Below are 18,416 nucleotides of genomic sequence, written 5' to 3'. Positions count from 1 at the left end.
TTTTTTTGTTGTTGTTTGAAGAGATTAAAAGTTAATAAAATATTTTATTTCCAATGTACATGTAGGATATAATATGAATGCATTATTTTGATGAAGTTAAAATTTGATACAGTCAGTAATAATACTTAAATGTATAAACAAAAGTATATAGTATATTTTATTTATATACAAATGAGAAAATAGAGAGAGATATATTAATAGAAAAAGGGAGGCAATGAATAGGAGTTATCTACATAGAGGTAGTTAACAATTTTTTTTCTTTTTTTTTGAAATTGATGATACCTACTAACTGAGTGAATATGATATATTTTTTTTTTTGGGGTTTTTTTTTGTATCAATGTGCATGTGCAACAAACAGAATATCAATCTAATAATTGGGAATATTTTTGTGTTTTATATTTTATGATTAAAATAAATAAATTAAATCAATGTGATATGATTAGATTAGGGAATACACATTATGAGAAATATATTTAATTATTTACAAATCTGGTTATGTAATTTAATTTTTTTGTGATTGAAATCATCTCTCAGGGGCTTTTCTGTAAATTTCGTTTTAAATCCTTTAAACATAATCCAGTTCAAATGATCATTAATTTTAATGAAATTTTTTTGTTTGCTTAAGAATCGATGGTTATTGCATTTTTATCGTTTCAAATTCGTACGTATTTACTGAATTTGGATGTGTCCCCACTGGGTGCAAAGTTTCTGAAGACTATTTTAAAATCCAAACTGTTCCAAAGAACTGGAGTTTTGCTAAACTGTCTTGAGCAGGACAATTATAATTTTACTAACTTAACAAATGTTTTAATGTCCTTTAAACTTCGATTTCGAACAAATTTCAGGATGACAACTTTATTATTGTTGCGACAAGTTTGATATTGGTTTATGTGAAAAGCAATAAACTTATAAAGGTTTCCTTATAGTTATGACAATATGAATATTAAATTTCTGTTACTTGAACTAATTTGAGAGTTTTATAAAGTCGTTTCATAATTTTTTAATGAGGCAACAGTCAGTGAACAATGTTGTTAGGAAGATGTCCTTTTTTCATGCAATAACAAAATTTCAGAAACATAAAATATATAGGTATATACTTTTTAATGTTTTCGTGTTTATGAAAATCTATTTACAATCAGGAAGTAATGTTTGAGATGCTCATAAAATATAATACATTTTGTGTACAAAATCACTTGGACAATGTAAATATGGCTTTGTATTTCATTGAAGTTGGTAAAACAAAGTCAAGTCGAATAAAATGACAAAGTTACGAGTCAGAAGTGGGATGTTCAATTTTCAATTTCTGTGATTATTTTAAGTGCACTTGAATTACTTGATGAGATGATAAGATCAGTTCTCATGATTCGTTTTAAGATACTTTTAGTTGCAAAAATCTATAATATTACATTGAAATTTTTCGTCAGCAATTTTTCCCACCTAAAAGAAGAAGTAAAGAGTTAATGCAGATATTAGTTGAATTAAAACTCAACTGAAGAGTGAACAAATATAGAAAAATTGTTAGGCATAATAACAATATAGAGTGAATAAAAAAAGTATTTTGAGAGATATCAAAAACATTGTTACGAGTTGTAAAAAAAATCAATCCAAGAAAAAGAAATGCTGTCAAGAGAAAAAAAAAACGCCATAGAACTGGAGAAAAAAAAGGCCTGCAGAAGGATAATCGACAGAAAATTCACACCTGAAAAGCATTAGCAAATGATATCAACTTGAACTCAAACATTAGCCGACACAAAGCTTGGCTACACATTTTTTTTTTAGTTAACAAACTCAAAAGTCTTCTCATCAAAAAGTGAAAAATATAGCTATTTAAATTTTTGCACGCTATAAATATAGTAAGACTACAGCAATAATTTTCATAAAATAAGTACTGCAATCGATTTTTCTCAACGAAATCTCGGAACGAATCTTGTTTGTTTACTAAAAAAAATTACAACTAATTAGTTAGCAACTGTTATAAAAATGGCCTTCAAAGGTTTTGGCATTATACCGAAAAAAGAGATACAAATTCCAATGAAATTGACCAAAATCGTAGAAATACGTTGATTTAAAAAAAAAGTACGGCAATCTCTTTGTCTCAACAAAATCTTTGTATCCCAGTTTTTATTTTTTAATTTTTAAATTCACCGTAACACAGAAAAATACGGTTTAAAAAGTAGAAACGTGAGAAAAAACTTCGTTCAACAAAATTTCGGTAGATTTTTTCCTATTTAGCGTATTCTTCTTTTTTTTTTAATTCACCGTGCACCGTAGCAAAATAAAAAGTCAAAGAGACTCCTTCAAAATTAATCATCGAAAGTTTTGGTATTCTACCAAAATCTCAAATATAAGCCAGTTTCAAAAAAATAGTACGGCAAGCACTTTGTCTCCACAAAATCTGGGTACGGCTTTTAATTTTTTTTTCCTTGCAAAAAAAAATCCAACAGTTAGAGCCAGAAACTCTCACCAAAATAGTAAAAATACGCCGGTTTTCATAACAAAATTCAGGTTCACTAATTTTCACTTCTTCCATAATTTTGAGACATTTAAAAACCAAGCTTTGTGTTTATAAAGAACCATACCTATCATTAATTTTCCTAACATAAATTTATCAAATTAACAGATTTCAATTGTATTTTTCGCGAAGAATAGAAGGAAACCAAAAATCTCTCAAAAGCATTGATTTTCATAATTGTTCGTTCTTGTTGATTCTCATAAATTCAAGTGACCTATTTGAAATATCCTTTGTTTTGTTAATTTGTGTATATTGTGTGATGTATTTACTATTGAAAATCTTTGTTTGTGCACACGCCACACTGAAAATTTCTCTCACATTCATCAAAAATTTCAACTGTGATTAAATAGGTTAAGGCATGTTAAGATAGAATCATGACGTAGGTAATAAATTTTATAATTATTTTTTTATTGCAAATTTATGAACCAAGCAAATTAAAATTAGTTGATTTAAATAAAAATTTAAATAAAAATACTTTTGTTTAATAAAAGAAAAAATTAAAAAAAAAAATATATTTAACTGATACTTTAAATTAGCACATTTTTGTGGTTTTTAATTTGTCTCAAATCGAACATCGTTTTGTTCTTATCTTTTTTTTTTTTACAAACACATCAACTTTTCTTATTTTTCTTCTTATTTTTTTTTTGTCTTTAGTGTTGTTGCTGATTTGTTTTTAGTTTGTTTTTTGTTGTTGTTGTTCATACCTGATTTCCATCGTAAGTCCAACTACCGAATTTCATTTCGCAGTGTTGGTCATCAAATGGGAACCACGTGATGTCTATCTTGCATGTGCTCTTGAAGATACCAGGGGGCACGTACAGACAACTGCCGTTATGTTTGACCACAATGTTGGTGTGATACGTGCCATCGAATCCCTCATCCGCACTAATAAATATTACGATATACATACATACACATAATAGAGATATAACGTACAAAAAAAAAAAAAAACACAATAATATAATTCCCTATATTTTCTTTTTTTGATTGTTTATATTAATTTTTTTGTTTGTTATATGTATATCGCGAATAAGCCAATTTTTTTTTATTATTATTTTATACATAAAAAAATAGAATATTTCCATGAGAATCCTGGTTATTTATCGTAGTTATTGTTTTGGTTTTTTTTTTTTTTTTCAAATAATAAAATCCTACATTTTTATCGAAATTAATTTTATATCAAAAAAAATTTTATTTACGCGTAATTGATCGATAAAATGCTAATAAAATCGTTTATATTATTGAAGTTAATTTGCATATAAAAACAGATGGAACAAAAAACTACATACAAACATGGTATACTCTTAATAGTTAAATACATTCATTCATATCATATAAACAGAAAAACTGACACAAGAGGACGAAAAAGAGGAAATTGTTGAATTTAAAATTTTGCGGGCAACAAGTATAAATTAGTGAAGAACAACACAACATTCAAGAGAGGCGAGAGGTAGGTAGGTATAGAGCAAGAGTCCTTGGGTAAATATTTGCTTTGAATATTCACACAACGAGTTGATGGCAATGTCCTCTTTCTATATATTATATAGATAAATGGGAAAAAGGAGTGTTATGGCACGTACCATCATCATACTCTTCTCCATGAGCATGTACCACTTCAATTTCAACAGCAAATTGAACACATATTTTTGTAATCTTTTCGTTTGTTTTTTTTTTTTGTTTTTTTTTTTTTTGGACTTTTTATATCGGAAATTCAATTAGAGTAATTGACTCACAAAGCTTGAAATAAAACTTTTATTTTAACCCAGTCAATATCAACAGGATACAAACACATGCCGACAGAAGAGACATGAGGATTTCATTCAACAAAAATTATACACAGAGAAACAGAAAAAGGGAGATGAAAAGTTAACTCTTTTCAGCTGGTAGGACTTAAATCATTCATTATATTATAACAAATATGACTTTTGGCTAGTAAATAATTTGAAACATATGAACCTTCTTATATTGAAGGTAGTATTAAATACAAATCCGGATAAAGGGTGTTTTATTCTATGACACAACATGGAATTAGAATAAAAGATAAAAGGAAGGAGATTTGTTGATTTTTATAAGCACTTATGAATCTGCTGATTTTAATCTTAATTGGCTACAAGAAGAAAAAAAATACATTGTTTAGTAAGCTTTTATGATAAGATATTAGTGGCAGCAGAAAATCTGTAAGTAATGAATCCTTTTGGAATACTTTGACTTGGAAAAAAGTTTTGGGCGATCCCCAAAACAGAAAAAAAGGGTTTTTTGATATTTTTGGTTTTTACCCTTTATAAAAATTATTCCTTTCTTGTGATAGTTTTCGAGATTTTCTTTTTAAAGTACATTTTCAACGGTGGTGTTTAGCCTAGGTTTCTGTCATTATCGAGTGTGACTAACATGTTCTTAAGAAGAACTAAGCAAATTCAATCAACAGATTACAATTGCACTGGAAAAATAAAAGTAGCAGATATTGCAGAATATGTTTAAAAACCGTTGATAACAGTTAAATCAACATCTTTGAAGACAAGTAGGAACTAAACATATCTACTACCAAACAATGGGGCTTAAACATACAATGTCAAAGAACAGTTTATAAAACTTGAACCTGATATCTTCAAGAACTGCATTATGTAATCGACTCAAGTCTCCAATGCCAAAAATGATTGCATCATCATTAAGACAACTTTAAAGTTATGTTGTTCATATCTTGATATTTAAAAACACTTTTGAAAAATAGTAAATTTTTCAATTTTTAAAAGCAAATATTTCAAAAACTTCGAAATTCAAAAATCGTCTCGGAGGTTTTGAAGACCTAATCATAACATATAAAATGATATATGTACATATTACATAGGTTGTTTTCACTAGGAAGTGGGTATCCATTTAAAAGATTAAATCCAGCAAGTTATTCTTTCATTTTTCATATGCTATTAAAATTTTGACAATAGAATTGTCTGGAATTTCACCGGAATAAAAGATGGGCCGTTTTTTCAACACTAAATATATGAAAGTTTTCCCGTGAAATTTTATGGTGGTGCACCGACAAAAGAATTTCGAATCTTTTTTTTTTTTGGAAGTAAAGTTTTATTCATGAACGTAATTTTCAAAAATTTGCATTTCTTGATTTTTCAAATTATTGCAAAAATAAAAAAAAAAAAATTGTTTCCAAAACCCCATACCTACTTGATTTTTGTGGGAAATTTATTCAAAATTTCAAAACACTCCTTAATTTTCTTGTGCAATCAGCAGATACTGAGATATGGTTAAAAGCAAAAAGATCCTCTTCCGTTTAAAATTCGATATATCAGTGTCGAAATGTTCGTATAGAACTTAAAAAAGCTGAATGAACAAGTCAAGTCAAGTTCAAACAATTTATTTCCAAGTTTTTAGACGAACAAAAAATTACGGAAAAAATGTTTTCATTGTAAGTTCTCAAAACTAGTAAGTTCGAGCTTTAAAACTATCTTTTTTAAATTACAGTCACTTTGGAACTTTTTTTTTTTGATCACTTAATTTTTTTATCTAGTTTATTTACTTTTTTCAACAAAGAAAGTATTTCGGAAAAATCGCAAATCTACCTAGCCAAATGATCACTCAAGACTCAACAGAGATATCCCGATCGAAAGAAGTAACTGTCTTCAATAGTAATTCTGCATCAGGGTATTATTCCAAAAATCGACTCCTAGGGATTCTTCTTTAATGCCAATGAGTCACTAGTTTAATCCCTTTCTAACCATTTCCAAAAAGATTTGCCTCCTAGCTCAGTCTTACACTTTCTTTACATTTTCTCAAGGTTAAAATACAAGGGTACAACATCTCACGGTGAATCTTGATTTCACCCACATAAGGATTGGCCAAGTCAATTCTTCAGTCCATAGCAGATCTATAAAAAGAAATTAATGCTGAAATATTTCTACAGCATTCTTTTCTTTTATTGCGTAACTTACAAAAGTCGAAACAAACGAAAAACTTTCCATCAAACAATACAACTTCTTGAATATAAGTTTCCTTATAGTGCATCTAAAAGAAAACACCCAAAACACCCTTTAGCCTTGATATTTATGAAATATTGAGGTAAACATAAGTTACAGAGAATCTATAACTGACTTAAAATTGAAAAAAATATATAACGATCGAATGGCATAAACTATGATAAAATTTTCTATTCTAGGAAAATGTGTCAATCATAATCTGTATGCAAGATATATTTAAAAATTAATGGCCAAATTCCTTTCTTCATGAGAAATAGTTTCAGAATGTTTTGGAAACATTTTCATATTCAATAAAATAGTTTATGCGATACAAATTCTTGAACTTTAAAATATAACTGACAGAAAAATTACACAGCGAAACACATTTGCAAATGGTGGCATTTATATGATTCAAATTTGTTGAAAGTTTTGTGTTTTCAAAATATAACTTTTTAGTTTCTATGTGAAACTACTGTCAAAAGTAGTGCTATTTTATGATATCAAGAAGGTGAAGCATTTGAATTTTTGCTTTCTCAGTTACAATTTCAAAGTGTTTTTTTTTTCGAAATCAATTAAGCTCTTATCAAATTTTTACAAAAAACTTATGCTTCGAAACTTAGCCTCAAAAGTATTTTCCTTTTTTTCAAAATTAATTTTTAATCCACTTAAAATTCTCATTAAATCAACAAGTAGTATATTCTTCTCAAGATTTCATTCAAATCCATCATCATTCCCATTCTAATCTCCTTGAAATCTTCTGCTAAATTTAATCAAAAACCTCTCCATATTGATAAATTTTCTCTCTGTACAAGATATCATTTCCACATTCTACAGAGAAACTTTTTTTTTTTTTTGTACAAATCTTCTTTTTGTTTTTTTCGTTTCATTTTTTATTTTTTGAAGTGCTAAATGCCTCCCTGTTCAAAAGTTAAATGGTGCATGCAACAACAGGTTGGTGGTGTGGTAGTAGATATTTCCTTTAATTCTCATGTGAGTCAGATATCAAACTCATACATATTGTTCGTGTGAAGTCACGAAAAAAACAACTTTTTGTATGATGTATCCGAGGAGATGATGTATTTTTTTTTTTTGTTTTTATATTTTCATTTTATCATGCCAACACCAGAGGCAATTTAACAGAGATTCAACGAAAAACTTCATCTGTTTCTTCTGCACGAACTAACACAATACAACAAAAGTTTTTTTTAGGTATATTTTATAATAATTATTGTACTTTCTTCTTGCACTTTTGCACACAAGAGATGAGCAAAAGAAATTTTGCCAAAATATCAACATACTGTATACTATACAGTTTGTCATGTAATGTTGTATTTTGTGTAGAAGTCTTATAGAAGCAAAAATCGACTTGGAAAATTTCAATTTAACAGTTAATTGCTTCTATAGAGCTCCTATAAAAGTTCAAAAATGATTTCATCGGGATTTTCTTATAGACTTCGCAAAAATCTTCTTTAAAGTTACTCAGAAGACAACTTATAGAAGTTAGATCAAGCTTGCACTTCCTTAAGACTTCTTTAAAGAGATTTCCAGGAACTGATTTGCTTGTGTCGTCAAAGGTACTTGTCGGAAAAATCACCAATTACTCTATTGTTGAAGTGATCAACGAGGAAGCTGTGAGTTCATTTAATATATAAAACTGCTATGAAGGTTTTTATTTATAGAAGTTATAACTTGCAAATAGATTTTTTAAAGTTTCTTGGATGTCGGCTTGTAGAAATTAGATGAAGCCTTAACGTCCTTAAGACTTCTTTAACCAGATTTTCAGCAACTTAATAGAATATTAACAATGCTTTTTTCAACAGAAGTTAAATTGAAAACTTGTAGCTAAGTAACTTGAGCAATGGATTTTCTATGTTTTTCTATGAAATGTTTGTTGAACATATTTTTTAAACATTTTTTTTTTTTTAATTAAGTAAGGTACATAGATATGGTATTGGAGACAAAGTAAACTCTTAGTTGTCATTGAAAAAGACCACCTTTTTGAAGCTTCGGAGTTTGATTGGCATGTTTCAGACTAGCTTTTAATTGACGATTCATTACAAAAACATTTTCTATGTTTTTTTATAAATATTTTTTGAACATTTTTTCTTTGTTTCTTCTTTTTATTATAATTATTGAGATATTTTATCTGAAACACAATTCTCGAAACTAAGAGCAATAAAATACATTTTATTTTTAAACAAAGATTTGTCGAATAAAAAGGGTCTTCGGTACATCCAAGGCCCATAAATACATTTAAAAAATTGCAAGTAAGAAGAGAAAATACAGCAGACAGTTGTACAAATTTTGCTTATATGCTTTTTATAACTGTATACATTCTATGTTTTTTTCTATATTTTTCTATGTTTTAAAAATGTTTGTTTATGTCGATTTGCCTAATTAAATCCATTTAAAGTGGATATTCTTGTCCTTTCACACAAGAATGCTGCATATTCTCCAAAAATAAAAGGCTTAATGTTTATTTCTATGTTTTTCGATGTTTTATGCTATATTTTTTAGCATAAAGCTTAAATATTAGCTTAAAATATTACATTTGCAACATAGCTTTTCACACTATAAAAAAAGTATGAAATCTAATATCCTTTCATACATCCCGAACAAAAAGACCACATCCCAGAAGAAACGAACAAAATAAAAAAAAAAACGAAAAGAAAAGTACAGCCAAAAAAAGTTTCATTCTTTATTGCATCTGCAGGAAAAAGTTATTTTTATTATTATCATTTTTTGTTATTTAAAAAAAAACAAACAAAAAAAATCACAAAAATTTTAAACAACAGATAATAATTTGGAACACTGATTTTGAATGGGTGTTAAATGAGTTGTTTTTATGACGCCAAAAATGAAAGAAATGCCAATGGTTTATTGGTTGTTTGTTGTATGCTTTTGTGCAAATTGAGAGTATAAAATTGACAAATTTTATTCCGAGAGTACAGAATTTTTGTTTTTTTTTTGTTTTAATGTATACATAGTGCAATGGTGTGTAAAAACAAGATGCTTCATTTGGTATACAATATGGGAATATAATTCAAAACCGTTGGGCACGTACTTAAGCTCAGTCAGTATATAGTGGTTTCTGAAAGTATCAACATAATCATTTTTTTTTTCTGTAAATTGTGTTGTGTCTCAAATAGTGTTCTCTAGGGTATTTTTGGGTGGCACAAAGATGATTTTCTTTTTTATTTAGTATAAGGATATGGAAACTCAAGTAATTGAGTTGAGTTCTTCTATTAAGAGACAAGGCAGCTGTTAAACAGCTGCTGGTGTCGAAGTTAGATTTATTTTTTTAATGTGAAAAAATGCGATAAAATTAGATATTATGGGAAAAATTTTTGATTAGACTCCAAATATTGTTTGGATGGTGATAGAAATTAATGCTTCTTAATTAGTACTCCAAACTAATTTCTTTAGAATATCTTTTTGATCGAATATTTCAAATTCAGCTTGAATGGTCGTTTTACATCGCAATTAATCCATTGAATTACAAAAATTGTTTGAATTTCGATCACAAAACCATTTTCGAAGAAAAGCCAATGTGGTCAATTTTCGAAAATAAAGATTTTTTTATTGAAAGAAAGACCTTTATAAGAAAAAGTTATTTCCAGAGATCTGAAATAAATCTCAACCTTTTGAAAGGTTCCTTAATAACTGTTATTTGTCGCCATTTTCATTAAAGGTCATAAAATAAGATTTTTTTTTAAAAAAGAAAAAATTCGGTAGAGGCCTGAGAGAAACCTTTATTTTGTATTTTTTTATGTTTCGGTCAACCAGTGAGATTTATCGCTGAGAGAAAAAAATAAATCTCATCTGCAAATGTATCAATTCCTAGAGACATGGGAGTGGTGCCATATGAAAACTTATATTCTCAGCTACCCGATAGTGGTAAAATCGGGTTTTTGGATTTTTTTAAAATTCCGAGAAAATCGCGTTAGAAAGTTGGGGTACAATTTTTTTTCGAAAAATCCCCGAATCTTTGAACGCTCCTGGAAGCTAAACCGCTTGAGTGATGCCAAATGATAGCTTGTGTCATGGGCCTACGCTTTGCACATTGTCAGATTTTTAAAAAATCATCTTCCATGTTAAACTTTCACATCATGCCTATTTTTTCAGAATCGGGCTTAACTTTTTTTTACCTTCAAGTTTTCCCGGTTTGAGAACGCGTAAACCTACAGGGATGGGAGTTGTACCCAAATGTAGGTTAGAGTCCCCGCCACCTTTTGACATCAAAATTTTTTTTTTCAAAATTCCGAGATATTGCCGTTTGAAGTTAGGCGGGCGGAAACGCTTCTGGAAGCTGAATGCTTTGACCTAGATATTAGAACATTGGTTTCCTGAAATATTCGAAATTGCATTGGTTGTGCTTGTCGTCCCAGCGACTCAAATCACAGTGGAAAACACATTTTCGTCTTTAGATTTGACTTTTAACGAAAAAAGATGTAATCTTGGGTCTAAAGAACTTTGAGAGTCTATTTAGTTCATACATTATTTAATACATAAACTTAGAAAAAACATCCTTTTCATATTTATTTTTGCAATATAAAGACATTCTTGACATTTTCCTTTGAATTGACCATTTTTAATTTATTTTCAGCGAAAACGGTTAAAGGTTGACCTTTTCCATTTATTTTTTTGTAAAAATTTCAACCATTGAGAGATATTTAAAAAAATAAAAAATAAATCTCAACCGATAACCTTTATTTTTGATTTTTAAAAATAAATCTCAAACCTTAACCGAAACTATTTAAAGTAATGTGGTAACTCTCAGAGAGAAACCGATTGAAAATAAAGGTTGACTGTTATTTCTGGTCTCTGGTTATTTCTAACAATATGCTTCTTTTTGTTATAATTTTTCTTATGTAATTTAGACAATTTTTTGGGTTATTTCGTTCATATGTTTGATATTAAAAAACAAAACTTTGAAAAAATAGAAAATTTGTCAATTTTTAAAAGCAAATATTTCAACAAGTTAAGCAAAATTCAAAAATCGCCTTGAAGAGATTGAAGCCCTGATTATTATTACCTTCAAAATTATATAAATACTATACATATAAAATTTTTTTTTTAAATCCACATTATATTTGAAAAATTTTGATATTGAGGCTACAACAAGGTTTTTGTACAAAATTTTTCGTTAAAATCAGTTAAGTCGTATAAGAGAAAGTTAGAAATCATGAAAAAGGTCCGTACCGTAAATAACGGCCTGAAAAATATGTTGCATCATATTGTGCATTTTTTTTTTATGAAAATCGTTAGAGCCGTTTTTGAGAAAAATTGTTTATTCTATTTTCGTCCAAAAAAATAAAATTTCAATTTCCTCTCTAGGGAATCACCAGAAACTCTTAATTACCAAGGTCGAGATAGATACAGACAGACAGCCAGATAGAATATTGCGGAACCTACTTTTTTGGCATTCTCCATTATCGTTTTTGGCATTCTCCCTATAAAACATATTGGTTTTATAGGGGTAATTACTAACTAGTTGAACTTGCTATAGGTATCCGGAGCTAATCAACAATTTATACCGAAGTTTTGAATTAAGCGATGCAACAAAACGATGATAAAATTGAAACGAACCGTGGAAATAACGATTTTGTAGATTTATTAGTTTTTATAGGTATTTGATTTCTAAACAAATATAGGCTCAAACTTAATGCCAACCAAATAAGATAAAGTTACTAATTTAAAAACCCTTTATTTTATTTAATTAATTCTCATTTCTGATATTTAGTAGACTCAAGAGTTTGGGCTCTTCATTCTGTAGAAATAAAAAAATAAGTTTTTACTTATGCAGAGTTAAACACAGAAGGATGAATTATAAAAAACTTTTGTTTAAAACTGAAAAAAAAAAAAAAAATACTGTATAAAGTTATATCCTCTTAGAAAACTGAGTTTTGTTTGAAACTTGAGAATAAAGTTACATGAAAAGGTGTAATCCTAGAATGTATTTTCCAGCTTTTTTATATGTAAACCACATTAAGTTAGGTATAGCTTGTGGTAGTGGTAAAAAAAAGTTATTTATTTTTATATTTACTGTGTCCTCTTCCTGTAAATGATTTAAGATTTTGTTTTTATTTTATATGAACAAAAACAAAAAAAAGATATAAATAAATTTTCCAGTGGGAAATGTGTCACAAGTGGAAAAGATAAATGTGAAGTTAAGAGGCGGCAGCATCAGGATGTATATCATAAATATTGTGTCATTCTTTTCAGCTAACAACTGTGTTGTGATTGTGTTGACAAAAAAAAAGAAAATCATACACAGACATCCACAAAACCAAAACCCAAAACCCCAAAAAAAAAAAAAAAAACAAACAACCTACGAGAATAATATAAAAGAATTTTTTTTTTTTTTCAAAAAACAAGGATGTTATTTTGAAGTACGTATAGAAAACACAGTAGAACACAGCACAAAATACAAAAGGAAATGTGAACAAAAAAGAAGATAATTCAAGAAGCATTAGTTACAGATGATGACTATTTGGTGTATATTTTTTCGTTTTTGTTTTGTTTTTGTGAAAAGTCTGTTCTTATCCTTAAGTGAAGATTAAACACATCTACAGGGAAATTTTCAAAAAAATAAAGTGACATATGAAGTTAACTTCACAAACAATTCAACAACAATTTGATAGATTTACGCCCTCTCGTTTTAACTTAAACGATTCATAAATATTTAAATAATACATATATAAATCGTTTTGTTGAATTTTGGTATTGTTTTTTTTTTGTGAATGTTTTGTAGCTATGAAGGTTGTTCTCTGGGGAAATATAACATTTTGATTAGAAATAGATTTGACATTTTGTTTTTTGTAAATTTTGACACCAAATTCCCATGTGAGGAAATTAAATTAAATTTCTATTTAACTATATATAATCCAGTCAAATAAGGATTTAACCTCGGAATGAATGTTAGTAGAAATTTTTTTTGCTCAATATCTTCCTTTTGCCATTCTATAACATAACTCAAAAGTCTAGAAAAATCTCATGTCCGCTTGTCGCGATTTCAAGGTCAAATCGCGAAATGGAGATTTTCAAAATTAGCAAAAATAGGCTATGGTATTATATACACATATGATACATGATTTCAAGGTATTTTTTAATGCTGATTCCAAAAAATCTAAAATCAAGGCAATCTGACGTCTCTGAAAAAAGTTATACCTGTTTTTCATCTTTCAACCCATATTATTATAACAGTTGCTAACTTACTACCGAAAAACGCTTAAAAGTTATGGTAGCGGAATCATATTTTGCATGAGGGTTTTCATATCCATTATCATTAAGAATCAAAACAATGCAATGCAAAAAAACATTTATATCTATGACAAAATGGTATTTTTTGAGAAAAGGGGAAATTTTGGGATGTGCACTAAAAAACATCCTGGTACAATCTTGGAATTAGTGCTAATAGGCTAATTTTTTTGTTTCTATCTTTTTTTGGATATTCTATAACTTATGTATGTCAAAAATCTAAAAAAATCTCATGACCGCAAGTTCTTATTTTCTAGGTTAAACTAAGTTAGGTGCAGATTTAAAAAAAATAATAAGAAAATTTTAGATTCTTATATGTATACCAACATAACCCATATCATTTCAAGGTATTTTTTAACGCTGATTCCAACAAAACCCACAAACAAATCAATATGACCATCCCTGAAAAGTAATGTACCTTATTCATGTTGATCTGACACAAATATCTGAAGAGTAGTTTTTCAATTTTTTCAAATCTGCACCTTATCTTCAAACCAAGAAAATTAGGACTTGCGGACATGAGATTTTTTAGATTTTTGAGGGTAGTTAAAGAATATCCAAACAAAGATTAAAATGAAAAAATTAGCCTATTTGCACTTATTCCTAAGATGAACAAGAATCTTCTTTAGTGCATATCCTAAAATTTGCCCCTCCATCAAAAAATACCATTATTTCGTAGGCATATATTTTTTTTGTAATGGATTGTTTTGATTTTTAATAATGATGGATTCTAAAATCTTCATGCAAAATTTGGTTCATCTACCATAACTTTTAAGGGTTTTTCGGCAGTAAGTTTGCAACTGTTATAATAATATGAGTTGACAGATGAAAAACAGGTATAACTTTTTTCAGAGACGTCAGATTTACTTGATTTTAGATTTTTTGGAATTAGCATTAAAAAATACCTTGAAATCATGTATCATATGTGTATATAATACCATAGCCTTTTTTTGCTAATTTTGAAAATCTCCATTTCGCGATTTGACCTTGAAATCGCGACAAGCGGACATGAGATTTTTCTAGACTTTTGAGATATGTTATAGAATGGTAAAAGGAAGATATTGAGCAAAAAAAATTTCTACTAACATTCATTCCGAGATTTACCCCTTTTTTCTCCTTATTTTACTGTATTAATAAAGGCGAGAGTTGTTGGAGGTAAGACACCTGACAGACTAGTGTACTTTCCAACAATTACATATAATAGCTTCCATAGATCATCAACAGGACTTATAAAAACCTTAATATTCTTGACCATTTTCAACTTCTCTTTAGTAAAAAAAAAAAAAAAAATTGTTAAAAAAAATCGGGTCGGATCGATTGAAGGCAACATATGTCATTGCTTCATATGCAACGCATTCGACGATTGATCAAGGGCATAGAACGATATTGAGAAATATCTTTAAGAATAGAATATTTGATGGTTTTTTTTTGAAGTGAAAACTTCTTTATAGTATCGTAGTGATTTGAAACAAGATAAAACGAAAAAGCGACAGGAAAAATCAATTGATCATAACTTTTTTGTTTTAATAGATAGATGAATGAAATTTATACAGTAGAAAGGTAAATTAAATAAATTATAATTGTGCAAAATTTCAATTAATTTCATATTAAAAAATTTCATATTAAAAATTCTGAGATAACGGTGAAAAGATGTTCTTTTTTTTTATTAAACACGCTATATCTTTTGATCTAGAGCACATAAAAAATTTATTTAACTTTGATACGCATGCTGATAATATTACCTTTCATTTAATATATCACACATAACGGTACGTGCTTTACAAGTTATATAATCTTTAATTGAAAAACTTGGAAAATACCTCAAAACACCTATGAAGATCTGTTGCCGATGACCAGCCACCAGTGTAGGAATTACCGTAATCTTAGTTTGAAATTTCGACATGGTTGGCTTTAAAAAATTCTTACTTTTTTTGTAGGCATCGTAAAAATATGATTGAAGTGTCATATAAAAGGTGAAATAATAATGATATGAAATTTATTATAAGTTGTCATTTAAAAAATGGATTTAATGGCGTTAGAAGAGAAAAGAGATGGGGTACCACAAGGAAGTGTTCTAGGGCCCATTTTGTACTTTTGATTTTCAATGTAGTAACTTTTGCCGATGATGCCATTATAGTGAAGAAGATAAATGTAGTAGTTGATAACACAATTAACGAATCAAATAGTTTAGCAAAATGTTTAATTAAATCCAATCACGATTTTAAAAACGTACCACCGGCGCACGACCGCTCACTGATTGCAGCCCGCAAACTTTCTTATAGTCTTATAGTTAAATACCCATCAGCCGACAATATGACCAACATCAGTGACCACGATTCGATGACTTCATTAGAAAACCTGAGTCGCAATTTGGACAAAGAAGGGACTTTGAAATCTTTCGGCAACGTTTGAGCACTTTCATCAGCGAAATGAACAACTCCAAGAGGAACAACATCGACTTCATTAACAAAAGAGGTATTACTATTTTCCTTCACAATAAATTCAGCACATTTGTATCACATTTCAATTGTCAAGCTATGAAGCGCCTCTTTGGTGAATGTGGTTTATGTCATGCTACATGGGGTTTTTTACCAACAATACTTCTTGCTTGTTCTTTAAATAGACAAAGCATGTTGTATTTAGCATGTTGCATGTTTTTTGTGGCATATGTTACGCCAAAAATGCATGTTGAATGTAAGATTAAGATTAAGATTAGGGTGAGAGGTGGGAATAATTCGCCTTATCACTGCGGCCTCTGATGGGCCTATTGTGATGTCCTCTTTCTAGAGTTCACGTAGAAATCCTGAGTTTAGAAAACTTAGTATGTTTTTGGGTGAACTAGCGGCAATGTTTTCCGCTTCGAGATAATACCCTCCGAGGTGACGTCGACGTGTATTAATTAAGCAATTACAGTGACACAATATGTGTTCTGCTGTTTCTTCGTCTTCGTTACACATTCTGCAGGTATCGTCTTGTGTAATGCCCATGGTCTTGAGATGTTTTTTTACTGAGCAGTGTCCAGTAAGGAAGCCTGTGGTTATGCGAATCTGACTCCTGGTGAGTGTGAGGAGTTGTTTCGTTCTGGCGTGGGAGATGTTTGGTATAAATTTTTTGGCTTGTCTGTTACCTTCCGTATGCGTCCAGTAATGATTAGCCATATCTCTTAGCCATTTATTGATGTAATGTTTTGCAGTGCTTGTTGGTATGCCACAGAATGGTCTTGGCATCATGAATGTAGATGCGGAACCTTTTCTGGCTAGTGTGTCTGCTATTTCATTCCCAACGTGACCGCTGTGACCAGGTATCCAAATGAGTTGAACTCTGTTTGTACTGGCAAGCTGGTGTAGAAGTTGTATACAGTCCCATACCAGCTTTGAGGTGACTTCACTGCTCCTAAGAGCTTGGAGTGCGGCCTTGCTGTCAGAGAGAATATAAATTTTTTTGTTTATTACAGCTCTGTTTAAGTTTTCTCTGAGGCAGAGTTCAATTGCGAATATCTCTGCTTGGAATACGGAATTGAAGCTGTCCATGCTCTGGTGCAGATAAGTTTTGGTGTTCATTCCGAATACTCCGGCCCCAACACCTTCATTTGTTTTGGAGCCATCTGTGTACCATACATGAGACTCGCTATTGAAGATGGGTCTGTTCTGTTCCCATTCACGTCGTGAGGGGAATGTGACCTTATAGTTTTGGGTGAAGTTATATCTTGGGAGACAATTGTCTACTAGAGATATTTTAAGTAATTCTTCCCTATTTAATTCAGTGAGAATATCAGAGTGGATTATCTTGGAATTAGAGTTATCTTCTGCGATGAGCCTGTAGCCGTTGACCATGGCTTCTTTCTTTAGTAGGAGATGGAGTGGTGGTAGATCTGTGATAACTTCTAACGCTGCTGTGGGGGCTGTTCTCATTGCTCCTGTAATATTTATACAAGCTAGTCTTTGTAGTTTATTGAGCTTGGCTTGTACTGTTTTTTGTTTTGTTTTATGCCACCAGACCGGTGCAGCGTATGTTATAATTGGTCTGGCAATGGCTGTATAGAGCCAGCGAGAGATTTTGGGGTTGGCACCCCAGTTTTTACCAGTTAGACATTTGCTGGTCCATAAGGCAGTCCTTGCTTTGTCAATGGTTTACTGTATATGAGAGTTCCAGTTGAGTTTTTCGTCTAGGGTAACCCCCAGATATTTAACTTCCTTTGAGAATTCTATCGCTTCACCGAAAAGAGTAGGCCTTATAAGTTTGTGTTTATTTCTTTTTCTGGTGAAGGCGACTATGGTACTTTTTTTAGGGTTGACATTAAGTCCAACTTTTAGGCACCAGTTTGCGACTATATTGAGTGCTCTTTGTAGAAGATTCGAGATCGTGTCTTCGAATTTACCTTTAATGAGGATCACAATGTCGTCAGCATAGCCCTGAACATAAAATCCAGCATTGCTAAGTATGACAATCAGTTCATTAACTACAATGGACCACAGAAGTGGGGAGAGAACCCCGCCTTGAGGGCATCCTTTTGCAGCTGTGATTCTGATTTTGTCATTGCCCAATGTGGCATTAATTTTTCTGTGACTGAGCATATGTTGAATCCATCTGCATGTGGTAGGATCTACCCCTGTGCTGAGGATGCAGCGTTGTATTTGAGCATAATCAGTGTTATCGAAAGCACCCTCAATGTCTAGGAAGCA

General features: G+C 30.0%; 1 protein-coding gene across 8 annotated transcripts in view; it reads right to left on the bottom strand.

The window, feature by feature from the left end:
* The window catches only part of LOC129916343 (neuronal acetylcholine receptor subunit alpha-7), a 235,269-nt gene that overhangs the window by 42,667 nt on the left and 174,186 nt on the right, over positions 1-18,416 (bottom strand). For all 8 annotated transcript variants that reach the window (XM_055996208.1, XM_055996207.1, XM_055996213.1 and 5 more), the window contains one exon: positions 3,217-3,397. In XM_055996208.1, coding sequence (XP_055852183.1) covers positions 3,217-3,397 — 181 coding nt within the window. The remainder of the gene's footprint in view (positions 1-3,216; positions 3,398-18,416) is intronic.

The sequence above is a fragment of the Episyrphus balteatus genome, chromosome 3, assembly GCF_945859705.1.
Source record: "Episyrphus balteatus chromosome 3, idEpiBalt1.1, whole genome shotgun sequence".
NCBI lineage: Eukaryota > Metazoa > Arthropoda > Insecta > Diptera > Syrphidae > Episyrphus > Episyrphus balteatus.
Note: the sequence above shows the minus strand (reverse complement) of the source record. Positions and strands in the feature narration are given on the sequence as shown.